General features: G+C 35.8%; 1 protein-coding gene across 2 annotated transcripts in view; it reads right to left on the bottom strand.

The window, feature by feature from the left end:
* The window catches only part of atp6v1h (ATPase H+ transporting V1 subunit H), an 86,855-nt gene extending 63,865 nt beyond the window's left edge, over positions 1–22,990 (bottom strand). The window contains exons 1-5 of one of the 2 annotated variants that reach the window (XM_088919693.1): positions 22,930–22,990; positions 20,693–20,834; positions 12,311–12,410; positions 11,776–11,865; positions 5,650–5,763 (exon numbers count right to left, since the gene is read on the bottom strand). In XM_088919693.1, coding sequence (XP_088775819.1) covers positions 5,650–5,763; positions 11,776–11,865; positions 12,311–12,410; positions 20,693–20,796 — 408 coding nt within the window. In that variant the 5' untranslated portion in view covers positions 20,797–20,834; positions 22,930–22,990. The remainder of the gene's footprint in view (positions 1–5,649; positions 5,764–11,775; positions 11,866–12,310; positions 12,411–20,692; positions 20,835–22,929) is intronic. The other variant, XM_088919692.1, reaches the window with a different exon arrangement.
* Positions 22,991–25,182: the final 2,192 nt, after the last annotated feature.

Raw genomic sequence — 25,182 nt, 5'->3', positions numbered from 1 at the left:
GTACAGTAAGTAGCAGGAAATCACAGGGTCACTGTTTGACTGGAAACAGAGAAAGCTCTGACTAATCCCAGTCCTTTTCTGTTGGGGCTCACCCAGTACCACACTCTCGCTTTGTTGCTTATTGATATGAACAGATCTCAACCTACGCTCAGGCAAAGACCTGCTGAGCCACTCTTATCAAGACATTTCCATCTTATAATAATGTATATTGAATATACAGGCACTTAGGCTGATTGTGGGCAAGTCAATTCACAGGTTCTGGTAAACTCCGTGGATTCCTGTAGGAGTGGAGCTTAATGACTATGCATGGGCTGATGTCTTTTATGTTATAATTATTTTTATGTAATGTTTATATGTACTGTTTGTAGGTTTTTTGTAAGGGTGTGTGTAAAACAGCTGCTTGGACACAAAACCTATTTCTGAAAAATCAGACAATAAACTACCATCGTATCGTCATCATAAATGCCAGAGATTAATATACAGTATATCATACGAAAAGCCTTGCAATATTCATGGGTGATTTTGAATGACGTGAGTAAATGGTTTCGTGTCTGTGACCTTCAAGATGTCATCACACCACTCCAATAATCAAAAACTTCTGGCTGAGGAGGTAATTATGTATGTGGTGTTTAAATAATTAAGACGTTTAAACTTAAAACTAAGCTAAAACAGAAAATATTTGATATCACAAATCAGAAAACGGATAAATGGTCTGGTAGTCTCATTAATAATAAAATACTGAAACAGAAAAACAGAAGCCTGGTAAACTAATTTTACAATCTTTCTTTTAATACCAACCCAACTTATAATTGCTACCTTTTATTCCACTCGGCTCACCCTTAGAGCCCTTGTATCAGCACGCAGAAGGAAGACTATGCGTGGTATCTCCAAAGCACACTGATGGACCATCTGTCATTTTCAACTCGGAAAAAGCCACAATGCCTGACAGTGGTATTAACAGGAGGAGCTCTGTGGCTATGAGAGCATTCAAGATGTTAGTATTGTTCGTAAAATCAGCTCTGAGATGATTCTGGCCAGCTCAAGCCCACTAAACCTAAGGCATCCTCAGCCAGCTATGCAATGCCACTTGGAGTAGTCCAGATAGAAGCGTAAGGCATATAATACTGTATGAGATGGAAAAGACATGTCAGATTGGACTACAGGGCTCAACCTGTGCTCAAAACAAGTGCCTTTCCTGAATACGTGTCCATACCAACTCTGATTTATTAATACGACACCTCCTGTTGTTACATTAAACAAGCCTGAACAACAAATTATCCCTTAATACTAAGATTTGTTAGACTTAACACTTGAGACTTAAGATAGGAAATCAGATTCCCTACAGATTTAGCTGGGCCTAAATCACAATACGTATTCTTATACCCTTAAGGAAAATGTTTTCATACAACATGACCTAACTGTGTTGCAATACATATATATTAAATATGCTTTGCTCTTTCACCATTTCAGTACTGCAAAAAACTAAAGGTTGCATTTTATTTGGAAAAATGGAGGAGGATCAAAAATGTGAGCAGATGTATGAGCATACAATACACTCCAGTCACAGTATCAGTTGGCTCTCCACACAGAACACTAAATTAAGCATCAAATGAAATCATAAATCTTTAATTTATCACTAGACAAAGATAAAATATTAATCTATGCATTGAATTCTCATACTATCACTTGGATCATCTTAATTTACTTTTTTTGTGTAAGTTCAGCATGTGATGTCCAGTCAAGCATGACTCATAATTAAAGACAGAAATTAGCCCACAAAGCGTCAAAGGTTGCAGAAGATAGCAGAATCTGCTGCCACCCACTGGAGGCACAGCAAATTCTGAATAGCACTTGCTGTCATGTAAATAACCTGTTTCAGGCTATCAAATAGCATATACCAGTAGCATTACCATCCTGAAATACATTTGTAACACAAAAATCAAATGTTCCAGGTATTTCCACACTAAAATCTAAATTTACCACACAAGTTTAACTAGGGCATCTTCTGTAGAACATAAACGTTAAAGGCAGAGGAGAATACTGTATGCAACCATATATCTGTGAGATTTTTTGCAGTGAAATATTGATAAACAGGCAATTTAACCAAGGTAAAAAATACATTTTATTCATAAGCACTTTCCAAAAAGCTCAGAAGCACTGTACAACAGCACACATCAAATGGAAAAAAGAGGCAAAAGGGAGCAAAAATTCAATAACTCTGGTGCTAATCCACTCAGTGCCCACCTGCCTGTAAATTCTACTCTAAATGTCATTGAGAAATGTGTCATTTATTGAAGATGAGAGCAGTACTGTATATTAATCCAGAATACTTTTTGTTGCAAGCAAAGATGTAGGAATCTGGATTTACTGAAGCCTGTTCAGTATTTTAGGTGATACTTCAGTGAGTGAACCATTGCAGTAGTCTAATCTGGATTAAATAAAGGCATGTATCAAAATTTCAGTATCAGGTAAACAAAGCAAGGGTCTGTTGGGGGTAGATGGATTATTCTGTTTTATTAAACAATCAGAAAATTAAGTATTTCACAATCCACAATATTACAAATCCCTTTTAACAAAAATATCAGATATACAAATTAGACAGATAAAATCAGTTTCTAACAATGGTTGTAAATGGAGTAGATTAAAAAAATAACATGGAAATGTGATCAAAACAAAACTGACAGAAATTAATTGTACAATCTCTGCATTTTGGCAGAATCTTAAAACATTGTCACTAGTACTTACCTTAATGCTGCTGGTTTTAAGAGTAAGAGTGCATTTGTGCTGTTACAGGTTGGCAATTTAACTGTAAATGTTTAATCAGATCTATTACAGGTATAATGTAAATAATTGAAACAAAAAAATGTTGATACCTCCTTTGAGAATGGTGTTTTCTCAGTTACTTTTTTCCTTCATCCTCATTAACAATAATATACTCAGTCAAATCAGTTTTAAAAATATTTAAATTTTGTAACACCCCTTTTTTTTTCTAACAGCCATGTAATTTAAAGCAATTAAAACAAAAGGAAGGCAACATTTTTGCTTCTCCACATATTGTGTTCAAAACAAGTGTCAGAAAGTGAAAAAGTACAACGAAGTAATGAAGCACAGATATTGGGAAAGGAAATATTTTAATGACTTTTCAAATATGAAAGAGTTAGTGAAGTGTAGAATTGTATTGCATATAACCATTTATTGACTAGAAAACTGCGATCTGTGGATTTTTTACCTTCTGGCAATACCAAATAGCTTCTTCTGTAGCCTTTCTACCAAGACTGATGTCAGGAATAGCTTCTGGATCAATCTTTCTTGCAATAGTTAGATGACACGATTCATCAAAGAAAGTCTATATAGAAAAATTAACATGCAACAAAAATTCTAGCACTAGTGCAGCAGAAGGCTTTGGTTTCAGTGTTGTTTTCTATTATTTCTGCACAATAAAATCAAGTCTCCATTGATTCCTACCAGTTTATTGCTTGTATATTGCTGTACTGTTGACTGTGGATTTGTCAATGGTGTGACTACCATAACTGAGAAGGCACAATTGTTCAAACTTGTGTCAATTGTGTCAGCGGGAATAAAAACACCCATGAGACCAAGCTCTTAAGCATGTATTTATCAATGTTTAATACTGTTCTGTACAAAATGAACTCTCATACCTATTATGAATGTCTATTCTTCTCAAATATAAAAAGATGCAGAATATCCTGCACCAAACAATAACATCTCTTATTACATCCCTAAGAAAAGTAATTAATACATTTTAAAATCGGCATACAGCCAAAATTAAGAAATATAATTATAAAGCAGCTCCTCTGAATAAAAGCCATTCTATTTGCCCAGTAATACAATGTTTGCTGAATGCTAGGCATTCAGTTTGGAAGTTAATAGATTTACCGTTATTAACTACAATACAAGCAAACATCCAGTTATTTGAAGTTTTTTAGAACACTCAGTTCTAATAAACTGAGTTTTAATTTGAACAAAACAAATATCAATCAATAAATATTCCAAAGCTTCTCAACACGCTTGGACTATTTATAATATAGTCAAGAGGACAATATATTGTTCTTCAATCTCAAAAACTTAAAAGTCTGCATTAAGGAAAATCTCAATTTCCAATATATCTTTCACAACCAACCATGAATAATACAGGGAGAAGTTAAACAAGAATAGTGCAAAATGTCTGCCATGGCATTAATGTTGGATATATTTTATTTGCACTTGCCTCAGGAAGAAAAATATTGTTTCACTTCTTCAGTGATTTTGGATAAAACAGCTGAGGGAATGTTAGCTCAGGGAAAGCTTGCAATTCACAATCGTTGACACACATACTACCCTATTTCCAACGCTTCCAAAGTGTCACCTTAATTTTTGAATTTTAAGTGGACTGTCCTTATATTTCAGACATCATCCAGAGTCTACCTTGTTCACCTCTCATGTATGGTCCTCATTCTTTGAGGTTGTTTTTCAACTGATTCTACTTACACACGTCACTAGATCTTGTCATTGACTCTTCATTATCTGTCTTCATTACACACCGGACACTGGAGGTTTCAACTCAATTTAATTCCATGTTGCCCAGTTCTCAGTCTTCACTAATCATTATTCACTTTAACAACCATACAATTAGAAAAACTCAGTTTCGCCCAATAGCAATCTTAGCTAAAACAATCATGTTATCTCAACTCTTTGCTCTTACTCTTCAGCAAGCACCAGATCTTCACTAACAGCCAGTAATTTCATTCATCACTAACTTTCCAAGCTGATCCTGTTTGGCCAGGGATCTCTCTCCTTAACTAACACTTGCATCCCTCACACAACGGCAGCTGCTTTGTTGTTTTCTCCCTCCCATGTCCCACACTCTGAGACCACTCGTCCGATGGTATGCACAGGGGGTATTCAGGGCTCACCCTCTGCCTTCTAGACTCAGCTGTTGCTCAGCTGTGGAGACAAGATACTTGCTAACACGATAGGCAATGCCCCATTCCTCCGGGTACTAACTCCTCTAGTCAGCCCTGGTTCAGCTGCCAATCACAGTTCCTTGACAACAAGCTTTATTCCCATTGATCCTGGCAAACAAACCATCACAGAGCCTGTCTATCCAGAACCTATGACACCACTCGATACAGCCTGAGACATATTTTCTCAAGCCATCCCTCCATCCCTAGGTCACAGAGTCTCATGGGCCTATAAGCCAGCCCACCTTTTTCCTAATGAGAATTCCCCTCCGGAGCTCTTACTCTCACCTTTCAAGCTGGAGACTAGATACAAACCGAAACCATTTTCCTCCTAAAAAAATTATAAAGTTTGCAATCCTAAACCTAAGAGCATTATAAGCTTCCAAGCTTTTTAATTAACCTGAAGGAGTGGCTAATTCCACACAAAGCCTGTCCTAGCTGCTTTGCATCACATGTAAATGTACTCCCTCCGAGTGTTAAGTAGTCATTCAGAACAGCCATGCCTCATTTTGCAGGTTTTTCTTATTAACAGGTGGCCATCTTGGCTCAAGGCCATACCACTATGCCTAAGTGTGGAGCCAAGATGGTGGCTTTCTCATAAAGCTAGGTCTCACTACCTCACACAAGGGTTTCAAATATGGAAGAAAAGCAAATAACAAAAAAAATCAAAAGCTTCAACACTACTCACCATATGGACTGTGAACAGGTCCTGGCGGTTCAGCATGGGAAGAAAATACGACCATGCTGTGTTCTTAGTTTTCTTAGCATAATCAAAGAAGATGTTCACTCGCTGATGATTTTCCTAAATGAAAAGTGAAACAAAGTTTTAAAAATTCAATATACTCTACTATTTTAGGTAATAGATCATATATGTTAGCTGCTAAAGCAAGACTAACCCTTATTTTTATAAGGTGGACCTTACTATAAAGTGTCTTTTATAGTTTTTTCAGCTAAAAGATACTGAATCTACTATCTAAAAATTAAATCAATAATAATGCTTCAGAAATAAACACTTTCTCCAAATAATCTGCAATGATTGTTCCAAGCATTGCTCAGGTGAATAAAAAAGGGTTTACTTAGTTTAAAAGTAAAAGAATACCTTCTTGATACTATAAATTTATTAAAAGAACCTAATACAGCCTCTGAAAAACAATAGTTAACAGAAAGTGAACATATTTGTATTAAAAACTGAAGTAAAATGTTTCCTATAACCTAATAATATTTCATGACTAATTTTCATATCATCACAATACTCATTTCATATGAGAACAACTAATTTCTTGCCGTTTTCAAATGCAGAATATCATTAGCTGATGACAGATGACAATTTCTAAACACATCATTGGAAAATATGACTCGGTTTCTTCGTGGAAGATGATTTTAAATACAATTTTATAAATTCCATTGCTTAAAAGGACTTCAAAAAACATTGCAAGACTAGTTTCTAAAACAACTAATGTGAAATGTGATACAGCTCAAGTAGTCTTTTGTGCGCAGCAAACTTTATAATCAACAATAATTTTTAAAAGTAATTTTATGACAGTAATAATTGTTTTTTGACATGTTAACTTTTATCTTTCATTTTAATCCAGCAGTAAATAACCACACATTTGCAAATACAATGCATGATCAATTATGATAAAAATGTACCTATGGAAAGAAAGCAATAAGAAAATTAGTCATTTCATTTGAAAGGAACAGGAGACTTACAGCTTACAGATTAATAGCTCAGTAAGACATATATAGTTTCTATAAAGCAGTCAAATCTAAAACCTAAATATACTTTTATCTTTTAAAACAGAACATTTAAATTAACAGCTTGGAGGGACTGTAACATTAGTCACAGTAGTAACTACCATCTCTTGTGTTCCTCAGCTCGTGATGTATAGGCCATGCTTTCCATGTGGCTGATTGCTCATACACCACAGGAGACCAACAGAAACAGCTTGTATCTCTTAATTCGACCAGCAAAACTGACTGAGAAGCTCAACATAGATCAGCATTAACTCTAACTCTAGGCATGCCAGAAAATGGATTGCGTTTATAAATCCTTTATTACTGACCTTCCACCCATCCATTTTCTAACTGCTTTATACAACACAGGGTCGCAGCGGGGGGTGGGTCTTGGGGGGGCAGAGCCTGTCTCGGCAAGCCATGGGTGCAAGGCAGGGTGCACCCTGGACTGTACATCAGTCCATCGCGGGGCACTCACAGATACAAACACGTACACACTCACACCAGGGGCAATTTTGCCAGGAGCCAATTAACCTAACACACAACGTCCACGCAGAAAGCACTCCAGGAATTGAACCTAGCGACCCCGCACTGGAGGACAGCAATGCTTACCACTGTGCCACCCCACTACTGACCTTGCGTTTTTAAAATCAATTCTGTATGACGTGGAGGCCCACTATTATTCTGTAATAATCTGATTAATTCAAATGCACCTTTAAATTTTAAAACATTGTAAAATTTTGCCCATTTTGCCTTATTTACCATTGTATTTGGTTTTTATATAATGACAATGTCTAAGCTATGATTTTTTTGTACAGGGCAGGTTATAATTCAGCAAAAGGTAATCTGCGTTATATTTTCAACAGTCCCTATTAAATCACATTATAATACAAACCTGCAGAAGGCAAATTTTTCATTGACAAAAAGACATTAGTGAACTTAGTGTTACAGGAGGGTCCATTAGCGCATGTCTCATTCTACAAAGTAAAAATGCTATTTTAAATATAAAAAAAGGGGTAGGACACGATGTGGCTGAACTCTTATTGGCAGCTTTACTGCTGTAATTTTCTGATTTTGTGTTTAGAGCAACCAAGGCACTTGGTTAATATCCCTAGCGCCTCCAAGTCAAGCTTTTCTATGAATTCCCACAATTTGTTTTCTTTAACGAATGCAAATTACACATTAATAAGATGTAATTCCACAGACCTAAAAGCTTAAAACACATCTGAGAATAGGACCAGAATTTGAACTAGATTTGAGCTCAAACTGAATCTTAGTTCAATTTAAAAATTAATTGATACTAAATGGTAAAATGCAATTAGGATCAAAGAGCAAAGCCCGTATCCAGGAATAATTCTCCTAGGTACCCCTGGCTTTTAGTCTGGATTTTACAAGCTACAGCCAATTCTGGAAACATACAGTACAGTATGGTGCAAGGCAGGTCTGAAAGTGTACAATTCTTTTTCCCCTGGGGGGGATGTCAGTCCACTGCAGGGACATGGAGAAAGGGATATTTTACAGTATACAACCAAATTAAGCCAGCACATCTTTCCAATGTGGGAGGAAACTAGAGCACCTGGAAAAAACCTACAGGTACAGTATAAGAACACAGGAACAAGCAAACTCCACAGAGATACCATAGCCAAAAGTGCACACATGTGCCTGGAAATGTGAGGCAGCTGCACAGCCCCCTTGACCCTCACAAGCATCATAACATACGTCCAGCAGTTCATAACTATACCACCAAAGCTCTGGAGCAAAACTAAGAGCATGACATTAATTACACATATTGCAGTATAGATTGCCTCTAACTCCCTAGACTGAATAGCTATTGCTTTGCCTTTAAATGAGGCAACCGAGACACCCTATTTTTTATTTTGAAATTTTTATTGGACTGCAGAGTATCAAAGCACGCTGGTTATAGGATGGATGAAAGCAAATGTCTGTACAAGAAGGCATTTGGGTGATATTTATCAGTCATTGATTAACTGGAAGAGTTATGTTAGCACTGAAAGTGATTTTGTCTCTCAAATAAATCTCAACTCAAAGGACAGCTTACTGAAACTGAAATAATTGTACTCACAACAGGGGGAAATCACTCAAAGTTTTTACCTAAGCTATTATTTTTTTTTTGCTTTTTGTTATTTTGTCCCTTTTTACTGTTTTGCTGCAGTTTGGGACAGCATGTAAATCAAAGTAGGGGTGGGATGCCTTCTTAAACATTTCATTAAGTTAAGAAGAATTTCATTATATCTTTTTTCTAATGAAAACTATAACAAAGTAGGAAAACTTTGTTTTCCTTAAGAACGGTATTCCTCCCAAGGCTATCAAGCAATTGCAGCCATGAGACTGGAACATACAGGCTTACATGTACTTTACTTAGTTGAGGATTTCAGAATACAGGAAATGAAGACTTCAGACTAGACTGATACCTACTATGTTTACTAAACACACTTTAAACACCCATATGACATGTTTCACTAAGCGCTTGATGGTAGGAAAATGAACCACCTTAATGTCACCTTAATCAGAAGCATCTTAATTTGGCCATGGATCTGTCAAGTTTCTACTGAACTGGTGTTTCAAGACCGTTTCCAAGACAGAAACAATTCGAGCGGTGAGAAAAAAATGACAACCATGCCACCATCTTGATATACAAAAACCAGCAGTGAGTCTGATGTTAAAAGTATTTCCACTGCATAGATAGTTGCCATGACTGGAGATAATTGGCCAAACATCTTTTCAACAGGAGCAAGCATTGCAGGGCATGTATTAACTGCAAAGAAAGAAAAAGAAATGGCCGTCTTATTCATGAATAGGATTTTCACATAAGGTTCATAAAAGAGAGGAGGCCTTTCTGACTAATTGGGTTTTTAGTTGATCAAAGGATCTCATCTAGCTTTTACTTGAAAAAAGCAATGTTATCAGCTTCAAAGTGGCAGACTCCCACACATACAGTTATCACCAACCATAAGTTAACCAAACTAGAATTTCAGTATATTTCTGTATAACTGTTTGTCTACCACGACCCATCATAGTTATGTATATGAACTGACATGTTTAGACATACTCGTTACCTCTAACACGTCCATGCTTTAAGTGCTATGCATGATGTGTAGTTACATTTTACATTGATAGCTGATTAAATGAGGATAGCTGATCATTGCATTAGTACCACAGAGTGATAGTCACTAAAATATAATTATACAGTATAATTTCTCAAATATTTATACACAGTAGATTAATAAGCAATTAAAATGTCTCCTAAGCATATGGGAAAGGATGGATAATCAGGTATTGCTATGCTTGCCAGATCAGTTAAGTCACTAAAGGATTAAATAGAATGTTCTTTATAAATTGCAAGAAGACCAAAGCAATAGTGCTGTTCGTAGATTATTAGGTGTTAATGAATCCACGATTCAGACAATAAAGACAAATGAGGCTGCTATCAGAGGAAGTGTTCCCAGTGGTATGCCGTCTTCACTTAAAGTTTCGTACATGACGTGGCCTGAACACTGAAAAAATGAAAAAGGCTTTGAACGATTTGAATTGAAGATCAGATGTAGAAAAAACGCTCCAGTATGCATATAATGTTTAACAAAGCTAAGATAATTTACATGCATCTTGTTGAAAGGTCAGGAGAGGGAGACTGAAAAGATTCTTGTGAGCAAAGAGTAGTTTAATAACTTTAAAAAGCCTTACAATCTACATAAGGGTAAAGCAGCAGGGGGGACAGCATCAGCAGATGAGGAGGCAGCATCCAAGTTTCCAGCTGAATTGAAGAAGATGCCTGATGAAAAAGTGCTATGTGCTTGATCAAGTTTTCAAGGCTGATGAGACTGAGCTATTATAAAAGTACTGTATATTCCTGATTGCACGTTCATTACAAAAGATGAGATCAAGGCTCAAGGTTTCAAGGCTCCAAAGGATAGGATAACACTTCTATTTTGTTTAAATGCTTAAGATGACTTCATGGTGAATCTCGTGCTTTAAAATAGAACGCTTACTCCACATACCCTTAAGGAAAAAAACAAGAATAATCTTCCTGTTTTCTGCAGAGTGAAAAGGAAGTTATGGGTAAGAGCTGCTTTTTTCCATGGACAGATTTAATGAGGTACATCGCTATTTAAAACAAAATAATCTGGCATTCAAGGTGTTGATGATTTTTGACAATGTTTCTGGGCTTCCTGAAGACTTTCTCTTTATTCAACAATTTGTGAAGCAATTTTCCTACCGCAGACACCCTCTCAATCCTCCGGCCCTCAAATCATCATAAGGCAACATAAAAGCTTTCAAGAGCTATGAAGCGCACAGCCCTTTTGACATTGTTAATAACAGTGTTAAATAACACTAATCTGACACTGAAATAAGCATGGAAATAATACACAATCACATATGCTCTATTACCAAAAGAATCACTAAATGAAAAAAAAACACCTCTAATTCAGCTCGAAAAAAAAATTGTAAGGAGACTGAGAGAGATTTCACTGGCTTCCCAACTGTGCTCATAAAGGTGAGAACTGATTCTTCTGCAACAGTGTTGCTTCACTCTTTGGAGCTACCGGAAGAAGATCCTGAGCTGACTACATCACCAAGAGATGATGAGGAGGAACAGAAGAAGGAGGATTTGAGCATGAAAGTGAAATAAACACTAGGCAAGTGTACATTTTACATGTATCTGAGGCAGCAAATGTGTAAACTGAGATCTATCCTTTCTTGATCCAAAGCCTCAAATTTGGTATGACCTCATAAACATGCGTAAACTCAGGTCAGAAAGAAAACATTGCAGTCAATACTTCATGCTTTCTTTAAAAATGTCAAAGGAGCCTATGCCATCAGTAATAGCTGTCTAAAGCCGCAGCTGAACTTCCTGAAACCAATGCAGAACATCCTGCTATTGTGCAGATGACCCCTCTTCCCAACAGCATTTCACTTCCTCCTCCCCCTTTCATCACTGTCATCATCATCCTCATGGGTTTTAATTGATGTTTACAATATGAACAGTGGGTTATTGTGTTAATTTATTATTAAAAAAACACACATTTCATATCAAAACATTAACTGGACCTCCCATTTTTACCTGCAATGTGTCATCAATCATGGTCAAGATGTACTGTACCGTCTGCTCCTTGGAGATGTGCGCCATAAGGTTAAGAAATGTTTTTGCACACTGTGACAGAACAATATACATCAGTTAGAGCTGATTGTTATTACAGGATGAACATGTACTATTTTAACACCCTGGATAGATGTTAAAATATAAGCCGAGCAAACACCAACAATGATCAAACTTTTAACAAAGATTTTTATTTTGATTTTAACTTGGTAATGCTAATTATGCTTGGAAAAATATGGTAAATTACAATTACAAACTCACTATTTATATTGTAGGCTTTTATAAGGCAGAAGCGCAAACCCTCTTGCTAACAAAAAAATAACATTAAATATCAGACTATTGTCAAATTTATGATTTAATGTGAGTTTCTAATAATTTTCAAAGCTTGGATTCCTATTTTAAAAGGTTATAAATGTCAAAAACATTCACACTAAACAGGAATAATTATATGGTATGTATGAAAGCTTGAAGAAAGTTTTGTTTTTTCTAAATAATTCACCTGATTTCCTTCTTTACTCAGTATCACTTGCTTCTCTTCTGAACGAGCCAATTCAAACTTCTTAATGAATTCACAATCCTCTGCTGAAATCATCTGTCCTCTGTACAAAAAAAAGGAAAAAAAAAGAAGTTGTACCACAGTTACATGTTGCTTTCCACTATAAAGATATATCACATACAAAAAGATCAAATACAATAAATGTATTTTTGCCAATTTCATAAACAGTGAGGCCTGTTCATAAACAGTTATTGAATGTCCATTAAATCACGACTGATGTTTCTTCAGCACAAAAACACACTATAAAGAGAAATATATATATTATATATGCTAGTAGTTCAGGTGGGTAGCTGCGTCAGCATGCGTAGGCTGCAAAGGAACAAGTAATAGGTTTATTCCATGCTGAAAAAAAGAAGAAAGAAAACACAATGTTTCGGCTGTGGAGCCTTCTTCAGGTGTGAAGGCTCCTTCAGGTGTGAAGGCTCCACACCTGAAGAAGGCTCCACGGCCGAAACGTTGTGTTCTCTTTCTTCTTTCTTTCAGCATGGAATAAACCTATTACTTGTTCCTATTTTATATGCTGTCTGGATCTTTTGACTTGTCCCTGTGCCTTTTTTATCATACATATAAGAGCACTTTATTCCATGTGTCATAAATATACTGTGTAAAATTCACAGTATCACAAGCCACTGATCTACCCCATTGGGCACCACCGATATTCCTAAATTGTAAACCTATACTAGTTGTAGTACTTCTGTAGTACTTCTTTGTTTTATCATTTGTGCATTTTGGCATTATTGTAGGAAAAGTCCACTATATCTGATTTAACATACATAACTGTACTTAAGCAGATTTTGTCCGTTAAATCTGAAGTCCATTAAGCAAAGCCCCTTAATGGGTTTATATAGAACTTGAACTTGCTGTATGAGTTTTGCTAATGACCTCTGAATAACATCTCAGTTCCTTAAGCACAACATTGTGCATCTTAAGTGCTTCTAGTTCATGTAACACTTCTTCCTTTTCTATTCCAAGAAAAAGTCTTATCTCAGTCTTAAGCATGTTATTGACTTCTTTATATTGAATATAAAATATTGAATTAAAACAATTACTCTCTATACGTTTCCATTTATACTGTAGCTATGGGAAACTTTATTCTTCACTGTTCTTTTGCAGTAGTAAAACTAACTATTTTTAAATCCCCATTGTAATATTCTTTCAATCCCTCTTGTCCTTTACCATATCTTTTTTATTATTCTCCTTTAATTTAACTGGATCTTATTTTTAATCATTTTATGCAGTACTTTCATTCACTCTATACTTTTTTAATTTAGTAAACTATTTTTCTCACTGCTTTTTAGTCTTTGATTGCATTAGAACGTGTTTTGCACTTCAAGCAGAATGTTTAAATTGTAGCTATTCATTCTCTACTGAGTTCAGATTAATCCATATACATTTCACTTCTCTAAAACATCCATTTATCCAGCATTCTTTCCTGAAACTGTGTGATCACAACACAGCTACCTTATGGCTCTCTTAACCTCTGTTTTACTTTCTCATTACAAAAAACTTTCCTTCTAGTTTGTGCTTTGATAAACCAACTATAGCAATCATTACACGCGTCTACCATTTCAGTTTTGATATCCCTGATGGTTTATCTATTTAAGGAAATAAAAAATTCTTTAACCACTTCTACCTTTACCTTGTATTGTATATCTCCAGTTTCTTTATACATGAATGCATCACAATTAAAAATCTGAAATTAGTGGAATGTAGCATACTTCTAACACTGCTCCATTCAAATGTTTTTACATCAAACCTCTATACAGTGAGACCCTTGATTTATCTAGGTTAGCATCCTATGTTTGCATGTCGATTTGATTCTTGTGAAGTGGTTCACCTTCACTTCTTTATTCCTGGTCTTTTTAAAATGCAAATGTTGTATTCTTCACCATCAAGCTGTTAGATATTCTTCTGTGTTCCAATTGCATCATAATAACCTGATCATGCAGTAGCTTTCATTTCTTGTGTTTTGTTTCCAATAAGGTACTGAAGGCTTTAAGTTTTTCTCTTGGGATTATTTACATGGAGTTCAGACTTTGTCTTAGAAAGGTTTCCAGTGTCTGAGAAAGCTGAAACCTTCTATATACAAAGTTCTCTGTCATGTGTTGTGCTTACCAAGGGAAAAACTAAGGTTGCTGCTGAAAGAGGTGTTAGTGGGGCCAGCAGGGGGCGCTCACCCTCCAGCCCACGTGGGTCCTAATGCCCCAGTATAGTGATGGGGACACTATACTGTTAAACAGGTGCCGTCCTTCGGATGAGACGTAAAACCGAGGTCCTGACTCTCTGTGGTCATTAAAAATCCAAGGGCGTTTCTCGGAAAGAGTAGGGGTGTAACCCCGGCGTCCTGGCCAAATCTCCCATTGGCCCTTATCAATCATGGCCTCCTAATAATCCCCATCTATGAATTGGCTTCTCTGCTCTCCTCCCCACTAATAGCTGATGTGTGGTGAGTGTTTTGGTGCACTATGGCTGCCGTCGCATCATCCAGGTGGATGCTGCACATTGGTGGTGGTGGAGGGGAGTCCCCATTACCTGTAAAGCGCATTGAGTGGAGTGTCCAGAAAAGCGCTATATAAGTGTAAGCAATTATTATTATTACCACCAACTAACAGGTTCAATTGTTCACCTTTACACAGTAAAAGCAGAATTTCTATAAAAACAAATGCTTAATAAGTACTATAGTTAATTTTGTTTTTTTAATTATTTTTGGTATAGAAAAAGTACTGTTTATGCCAATGATCTTTTGTCCCAACATTAAGATTTTTTACTTTTAAGATTTTTTGGAGGTTGTTTATTCACCTCATCTCCAGACAAGAGTTATTGATGCAGATCTAACCTGTGTTCCTAAGAAAAAAAAAAGGTCTCCAACAACACCCATTCACTCTTTTTCTTCACACTTGCACTGAATTAATTGTCTGTGATTAGTGTCTGAATCTGAACTTAAAACCATGAGCTACTGCCTTGAGCTTCTAAGACTTGATCTTCAATTTTGAGGTCTTGGAGAGCAGTACACTTATTTGGATGTACAGTATGATATGAGGTGACGTTGACAGGACAGATTCCTGTATTTACTTCCTGTGGCAGCCTGGGAACAGGTCTTCTCTGTCAGTTTCTCTGTTGTTGTTGCTCTAATGATTTAGTGTACACATCACCATAAAAGTGGGGAATACCACATCATCAGTATTGGTTCCTGTCGTTCCATCTCCAGTGAATTGACTTTTTAAGGATAAACTTAATTTCACAGCACTTTTCACGGATATCTATAGCCCAGCTGCAGGAATTCTTCCAAGGTGCTCTTAATACACAAAACCATGGAAGTTTCATGGGATTTTATTGAGAAAAATGCGTACTGTCTTTTCACATGGAGAAAGCATTGTTCTTTCTCTATAGCTCCTTAAAATGTAACTAGTCTGCAACATTTAGCTTCTTAATTCATCACAAATGATGAACACACTGCCTCACTTGTACATAAAGCACTAAACAGCACCACAGCACTAAAATGCAAACTGTGCAACTTCTAATGTACGCTCTTTAACAAAATGGTAAATCAGTGGCTACCAAAATCACTTTGTTATATGGCAAATGATTACTTCTCCTACAATTTCCTGTCACCTATAATTAAGCTTCTCTTTCTACATATTTTAACAGTGGAATTACAATAGACTTTATTGCTGCAGTGTGAAACATATCTCACATTTTAACCAAGTACTTCTAAAAAGACTAACCATGCAAAGACAGTAAAGGATTTTCAGTGTAAAACTTTTCAACCTATATGAAAGTATTAATTGCTAAAATCTATATTATTGGCTATGGAAAACCATTTTTTTGTACATTTCAATGTTAACTGATAATGCTATTGGCAAGGGGGTGCAGTGGTTAGCATTGCTGGCTCATTCCTGGGGTGCTGTCAGCTTGGAGTTTTTTAGGTTCCATCTCCCGTGTCCCAGTATTGCTATGAAGCATTCCAAAAATGTATGGATGATAATGCTATTCAAATTTTTTTTGGTCACAATGGAAAAATTGGATGGAGGTTTTCTAAGCTTAAAAGCTGAGGGTTTTTTTTTGTTAGTTTGTAGCAGAGCAAAACAATCTGAAAACCACTTTTCATCACATTATCTTTAGTGTATAGGACATCCCAATCTGAAGTATTATCTTTTCACTAATGTATCTACAACTATCTTGTTACAATGTATTAATTGCCTTCTCATGGATTCATTACAGATCTGATCAATGCCTGACACATTCATCCTTAAGCTACTTCAGTTCTTTTGAAACACAGTTCATATGTGCAGTGACCATCTAGTGACTTTTCTTTTACTCATTATCTCAAGATCAAAACAAACTAAAAAAAACTTGTTCTCAATATTTTGAGGTAATTATCTCAGAGTTCCGGGAGGGAGTCAGAGTAGAAGACATCACAAGACAGTTCATCATAGGGAAACTGAAGTTATGTACTTCAATATTTAATGGCATAGGACCCACAGCTGTGAAAAGGATAGACAATTTTAAATCATATTTAGGTATATTTAAGAACACCACCTTTTCAATAGAACTGAACTTTTCTGTTTTCTATACAATACGGTCTCTTTTATTTCCTTTGAAAAAAAGAGTAAAACATGGATTTATTACACAATTTAATTCTTTGAATATCTGCAATGTCTGTGTCGCTACAGAACACTGACACATTAATGTTCTGACATGAAGAGAAATCAGCAATGACTATGCTCAAGCTAAGCCTGGGAATCTATGTGCCTTTAAAGACTCTCACTCCGAGCAGTTCTGAAGAACTGTCATTTTACTTGTTGAATAGTGTAAAAAACTGCCTCAGATCAACAGTGAAGGAATGACAACTAAATGAATTTATAACAATTGAAAACAGCTTAACACTAGTGTCCATGGGTCTTGATGATGTTATTGAAGAGTTCACCAGGAGAAAAAAAGGTGCTTTAAAAGTTAGTGCAAATAACATTTCTTATTTTTCTATAGTTTGTTATTTCCTCATTTATACCACTGCAAAATTTTATTTTGCTAACAAAAATGTTTAAGTTCTGGTCTAATTTGTTTATTTCAACACAAAGAATGAAATGTGTTAATATAAGTCAATGGTGCTACATTAATATTCCATCAACAGTGCACAATAACTTAAAACTGAGAATTTAACAATAATTTGGTGTAATTACCTGTAGAAGCAAACGTACATAGAGGTTTGTGGAGATTTAAAAATGGATTTGGATTACAGATTTCTAATTTCTAATGGCTACCATTGAAAACAGACATCTTACAGCAAAGCACTATAAATCCACATCCAATTCAATATAAATTAACATCCACTGCAAACTGTTAGAGCCCAATACTAATAAAGTAACATGCTTGCAGAACATTTTTGCTCATAAACACATAAACCCAGCCAATCATATGGAATTTTTAAAAACAGTGCATAGTGAACAGAAGGGAAAATGACAGTCACATTTACAAATTGCACACCAGCTGCTCTGAGTACATTACAGCAAGTAATCTGAATGACAAATGTTGCTACCCATGAGTTAAGTCTGAATTTAGAGGCTGTTTGGAAATTAATTCAATTCATTACTGCTTGAGCCATTTGAGAGGGGACAAGGTACAGAAAGCTGCTGTCGGTTGACGTGTTAAACAAGCACAATAATATTTGTGATATTTCAAGGAAGATTTTGTAAAGGTTATTCAATTTCTGTAACTAATCCTTTGATGAATAGTTCCATATGTTTCTGTGAGAAGCTGCAAAAATGGGAAGGGTTTGGGCAAACAACGTAAGTCCAATGTTTCAAAATGCTGTGTGCTAAAGCTGCTGGCAACTGAGACACATTTAAGAGCCAAATAACTGTTAAGAAGATATGAAAATATCACAACCAGCAAACCGTCCAAAGGCAATGTAAGAAATGTCTAATTCTTAAGCATAATTGCAACAAGGAGGAGCTATCGTTTTCATCAGCAATGAATGGAAGTGCATTTGATGTCTGGACTACCCTGTTCCCATTATGTGAAGACCAAATTAACAACATTTAATGGAAGACCTAAGCCATAAAACCACAGACCAAGACAAATCATAATATTCTTGCAATGGCAAAACTATTATCCACCTTCCATGTGCTTTCTCTGGCTTTTGTTTGTTTTTGACCAGCACCAAGTTCACATTTTCTCTTGCACTGCCATTTGTGCTTAAAGCTTTAGGGAGACAAACACAAAAAATCCTGTTAACTAAAAGCAAGCTCGACCTACAAGTTTTGAAAATAAATATAACTGGCATTTTCCTAGGAGCAATTTACTGGCTGGGGCAGTACATACGTTCCTCTGAAACCTCCACCTTTTTCTGGGCATGTGTAAACAAAACATCTATCCCGTGAATGCGTCAAGTATCCTGTGTTAGGTCACGAATCTTTTTCTTCACCTGCTTTGCCCCTCAGCACCACTGCCAGGGTGAGGTCTTGCTGGGGCAGACGAGGGCACTGTTCAAGCATCCTTTTTTTCTGCTCTACAAAAGGGAGGCTGGAGTAATACAGTAAGCTATACAGCTCAGGCACCTACAAGTCACCCACCCGCTGCCTTTTTTTCAATAGTCATAACAAGGCCCACACGATGTTTCACTCTGCTGAAGCCAAATTAAAACAGTTACTTCAATCAGAAAATCGTGGCTCTTTCCTTTTTTCTACAGTACACAGCATGAATCTGTCACAACCTGGAGGCATTTAGCAGAACACAGAGCAAATTACTGAAAGGAAAGGAAATTCCAGAAGTTGTAACAATAAGTAAAATGGCAGAATAATTAATTGGTAGAATAATGTCATGTTTATTACTGAATTCTGTCTATGCAATTATCTTTCCCTGCTGTGAGCAAAAAACAACTTTTCACTGTATAGTTGCAGTTTTTACTTCTCACTCACAAATATGACCTGTGGGGAAAGATCACATATGTTGTTGTCTTGGCACTGGATGTACTGTGATCCTCAACAACATATTTTAACATTATACAGATTAACATTACAGTGCACTTGACTCTCTGTATTTATACAACAGATGTCATATTATTTAATGTTATGTTTTCAAACTTGTTACTGCAGGTGCAGTTTGCACATTTCTCACAAGACATTTTCTCACTGATCATTATGGCTAAAGCCCACTGATTCAACATTGTAACATTTGTTAAATTATTTTTCACAATATTGCTTTTCTGTAAAAAAAAGATTTTTTATTATTAAATCACAGCTAAAAGAAGAAGGTTTGATAGTTTTTTGTCTTTAATTTTAAGGGGAACACATATAATGCTGGCCCCATTTGTTCAACAAAGTATAATCAACAGGTAGGTTATGATGAAATAATATATATCTGTTAAACGTAAACTCTTCATATCCAAAAAAACAGAATTATGAATACGCAGCTCCAAAACATCAATTTTTTATTATTTTTGTAAATATATAATAATTGACAAACAACTTTGTATATTCTAACACATTAGTTCTCCTCTCTTAAATACTTAAATTGATAATAATAATCACATCATGGAAAGTTAATTAAGCATACCTTCTTATAGTTACAAGAGAAAAGATCAATTTAAAAAGGAAATATGCAATGTTTATTCAGTGGCTGGGGGTTAACAAAGTATAATTTCCTGAAACCATCATAACTCATACAAAAATAGAAAAATGTTTTGAAATGTTTAATACAAATTCTGATTTAATTTTAATGTCTTAAAGTCACTGTCAGCCAGATTGAAGCTGCTGGCACTAATGCTAAAATTCTGAATGGAAAATCAAATCCAGTATAAAAGAAAGAAAAATGCTATATTTAGTAATAACGTCTTTATTTACACCTTTATAAAGCCACAAATCACAAATAAATTACAACAATGGACTACCCCACCTACTTCTTTTTATTCTTACTCATTTGTCATGTTTTATTGCTACATTGAAGGGTGCATTACATGCATTATCAAAAAAGAACAAACTTTTTTTTGGGGGGGTTGCATGCCCTCTTGTTACATTTAACAAGAAAATCTCCATTAGACCAAAAGATCTCTCTTGGCCAATTCCTGTAGGAGAGCCTTTCTAATACACAGTACAACTGGGAGTACAGGACTGCACAGTAAAAACCTTTACCCAGCAACAACGGGCAAGGACAGCCAGCAGAGCTGATGGATGTCTAGACATCCAAGGATGTTGAGCACAAAAAAAACTACATGATGCCTTAACTTAATGCATCCATAACCAAAAACACAATAATAATATGCTGTAGGGTTAAAGCAATAGATTTAAGCATTCAATCATAAAACACTGGGTCTGCATTGCCACTTACTGAAGGTATGACTGCCAGTTAACTTTGTTTGCCCGGACTTCTGCTGCTTTCGCTGCAATGATATTGGTAGGAACAGCAGCATCAACAGCCCCTCTGATATCCATTATGTGTATGTTCCCGCTTCTCTTCTTTGAATTAAAATCTAAACGATTAAACAAACAAAAAGATCAATCATTCCAAGTGTGCAAAATATATATATATAAACGCATACACACACGAAATTTGAATAGTCACCTATTACATTCTACCTGAAAGACAAACCATTTAAAAAGATCAAACCATGACAGGGTAGTATGATGATCTGGGACTTACTCTGTTCTGGGGTACCACAGGTACAACACAGCCTTGTGTATTTATAACACTTGTAGTCAAAATTATGGGGGTTTTCTTACATCTCATTGAATATCTACTTAGGTAAAATTAGAAACCTGTAGTCAACTTTCAGAACATGATCTAGGGCAGTTCAGACAAGAAAGCCATGTCAATGTCAAGATCAAGCCAGCTGCTGATTTAAAGGACTTTCAAATGGTGAAATGAAAGGGAACAGAAGGGGCTTGCAATAAGAGCAAAGAGGGGCACAAATGTTCACTGCTACCGTGTGATAGATAGGGTGAAAAATAATCATTCACAAAAATATATTGTGTGGCGAGGAATGCAAGAAAAGTCAAGGTTTTACATAATGGATTGGATTCTAACCAACAAATATACAACAGACATGGACAATGTACCAGGTTTATAACCTTGGCATACAGGTGACAACAACAAACAGATAAGAGACTGTGAAAGACTACACATTCACTAACTCTTTTCTAAACTGAATACTCATTTCAGTTCCAAATGAAAAATAATGCCACACAAAAAGAAACTATAAACAAAGAGGTCACCCAAGAAAGTGGTATAAACTGGGTAGTTGCAGTTTCAAAGTCTTTGTTCAGACAAAGAAACACCTTGCGTGTCCACTAAACCCTAAATATTTGCAAAAACAGCAAAAAGCCAGATTTGTATCAACTCCAAATAAATTATACTCTTGGGCCTTGATAGAACGTTGACCTTAACAGCGTGTAAATGTTATGGAAAGAAAGTTAGAGAAAAATCGGTTACCAATATAAATACACAACAAGCAAAAGAAGACAATACTGCACAGCTTTATGAGATACGATACCCAGAATATGTGCGACTGTGATAATTTTTCACAATTTTTATATTTCTATTGCTTTTTACAATTTACTGTTTTTAATAATTATTTTTCACACAATGTTTAACATTCCTGTACATATACAGTTGCAGTGTCTGTGTGTGTAAACAATACCATCAATGTGGGGACAATATATTTGAAAATATTTTTCTAAACCACCTAATATCGTCTTTTTAATCTTTTTTAATAACACCGTAAATAAAATGTTTCAACCCCATTCTGAGTCGATATGGCTCTTTATTTGTATGAAGTTTGGAACAGTAAATTAAAATTGAATGAATCATTGCGAATACAAGTGTGCGTGAAGATCAGCACCCAGTAGTTGCGAATTATTTGTTTTCGGGATAAAAAAGAGGCTTATACAAGCGGGAAATTACAGAAGCACTAACTTTCAACAGATTCAGCAGGTTTAACCTTGTCTGTTTATATCACACGCCCCGAACAGAGCCGAGGGGTATCTGGTTAGGAAACAGTTATATTTGCTTGCTTCATCATTCAAATCAACCTGGGAATATAAAGGAAGTTTAAACGATCGTTTATAAATTACACAGCAACCGCTGTTTGGATACACGGAACACTGTTTCACTGTATCACTGTATATAATTCATTGGAATTATTTCAAAGAAAGAATGTCATTTAGAGAAGTAAAACTATAACTAGAATATCCACTACATTTCGCAAGATTTCTCTTAAGACATATAAATCCAACAGAAATAAAGTGATCGGGATCTAAACGTGCATTAAAAAGCACCACCAGTTTGTGCGAAATTAATAACAATTTTAAATACCCTGCATCTGTATTAACAGCACCGGCCCAATGACCTTATAATTTAAAAAGCTGCATGTTTACGTCTGTTTCATAAATGCTTCTTCATTTTGAGGCCTTGTAAAATTGGGTTTGTCTGTGTTTCTCACACATTAGAGTCCAAATGACTCCATTACTTTGTAAATATTATAAATCTGTTAGCTGCCAAGCAAAATGTAAATTTAGTGCGAAAAAAAATCTATATCATATAAGAAAAAAATAATCAGCTTCTCTTACCTGCTGTCTTTCAGCTGATAGACTTCACTGCGTCACGTGGCATGTGACAAGGTCACATGACCGGTTTGCTGTCATCAATCACGTGAGGAGGTTGCAGTCTGGTTAAGCAGCGCAAGACTGGAATTGACAAATGTCGCAAGATCATTTTGTCTTGTCGAATTGTGCCTATATATTCCCGAAATAAACGCTATTTTTTTCTTTCTTAAACATGTTTTTTGGCGTTCGAAGGACTTTTCAAAAGAAATTCTATTAGTTTATTAAAACGAATTTATTTGGCTTCCTAAAAATAAACTAAAATGGTTATGTATAAAATCCAAATTAGGCCTTAAAAGTAATTCCCAGAGTCACACGGAAATGCACATAACATTACAGAAAAGTAAATGCTTAGGATCGTTTTTTGTCCAGTCTGAATTAGTAGTTATCTCTGCTTTAAACCTTCCGTTTTCTGCAGAAGGGGTTGTTTGTGGCACTTTTGTGGCATTTAAATTTAAGCACTGTAGTCCCTCGTTACAGCAATGAAATTACACCTGTTAATTGACTGTGTGTCTTATTTTTCCTACATCCCAGCACCTAGTTTTATGGGGGGAAAAACTTCCTCTCTGTTGCCTTTACACTTTCTTTGGAACTTCTAAGAAAATCTGACAGATGTTTGTACCAAACCTTCAAAGCCATCTAGTTACTCCAGTTTTTTAAAAGACAACATTTAACAATTATTTAAAAAGTGTTTATACTGTATGGTTTCTAAACACTTTCAAGTGTGAACCTTATTTTCAATAAGATTATAATAATCTTTAGATTGCCCCCTGTACATACAATTACCAGCAGCTTGTTGTTTACAATATTCCATTTGTTATTTTATTCCATTTTGGAACAACGTGCATGACTCGGCAGCACAAAGAGGATGTGTTTTTATTCAATCCGAAGAAGTGATGCTTACATGGGAATATAAGAAAGAATAAAAAACAGATGAGGTTACTGCTCGCATTTGTTTGGTTGCCAGTAGCTAATTGGTTCAGGGATCTCAGACGGGCTTCAACAATATGACTGGGTATCATGTTGCAGTCCTGATCTCAGTTTTAATAGCACCTCCTCATTGTTTACTCTTGTGTCCTCTGGGTCATGTTTCAATGGTGATTCTGAAGAACTTCACAGGACCAACTTTTGTCAATGCCTTTGAGGATTTTTACTGATTGAATCAATCACTCTCATCAGTCAGCCTCAGTCTTCTCCGATCAAGACTAAAAGAAGGCATGTTTTAGCCCATCAGAGTAACGTCTACTTTTAAAAGGAATGAAAATGGTTCTCAAAATTGAAAAGTTACTTTACTTTATTGTCCTTGCTTTGCAGGCAGGTAAAAAGACATAACACAATACATTTAATTCAACATGAACCCATTAACAAATAAGAGACATACACATATATACAGTATAAAGTAAAATATAATGTCAAGTGTTCAAATTGAGCAGGATAATTGCTGTGAGAATAAAATATGACTTTGTTCTATTGGTCTTGAATCTAAGCAGTATAAATCAATGTTCAGGTGGGTAGCTGCGTCAGCATGCATAGGCTGCAAAGGAACAAGTAATAGGTTTATTCCATGCTGAAAAAAAGAAGAAAGAGAACACAACGTTTCGGCCGTGGAGCCTTCTTCAGGTGTGCTTCTACACCTGAAGAAGGCTCCACGGCCGAAACGTTGTGTTCTCTTTCTTCTTTTTTTCAGCATGGAATAAACCTATTACTTGTTCCTTTGCAGTATAAATCAATGATGATTTCTTCTCCCAGATGAAGAAGCTCAAATTTCCTGTACAAGGGGTGGCCACCTTGACAGCCAATGATTCTATTGGCCTTCTGGACTATTTGTTTGATGTAGCTGTCTGAAAGCTGTAGTTGTTGTGTGCCAAACATCTTCCTGGCTACCTGATTGTTTATAAAACAGTCATGTTTTTTGTAACCCAATATTCCATAGCACACCTTTATTCAAAAGCCTGCAATTTTAACTACATGTCCTGATATTTAGTCTCCTTTTTAACTTTTTCCCCATATTGTGCAGAGGGGGAAAATAATGAGTTGACATCTTTGCATTCCTGCTGCTATGTTTATCTGCATTTAATTGCAACTGTTGAGTGCTTGCCTGGTTTTAAGTGTTTTGTTAATCATTTCAAAGTTATTTTGCAGATTCAATCGAATGGGGTGAGCTTCCTATCTTCTCCTATTTGTGGGATCCACAAATGATGTCATCCCACAGCCCAGTCT

This window comes from Atractosteus spatula, chromosome 6 (genome assembly GCF_055471065.1).
Source record: "Atractosteus spatula isolate fAtrSpa1 chromosome 6, fAtrSpa1.hap1, whole genome shotgun sequence".
Lineage (NCBI taxonomy): Eukaryota > Metazoa > Chordata > Actinopteri > Semionotiformes > Lepisosteidae > Atractosteus > Atractosteus spatula.
This window is presented reverse-complemented; position numbering and strand designations above follow the sequence as displayed.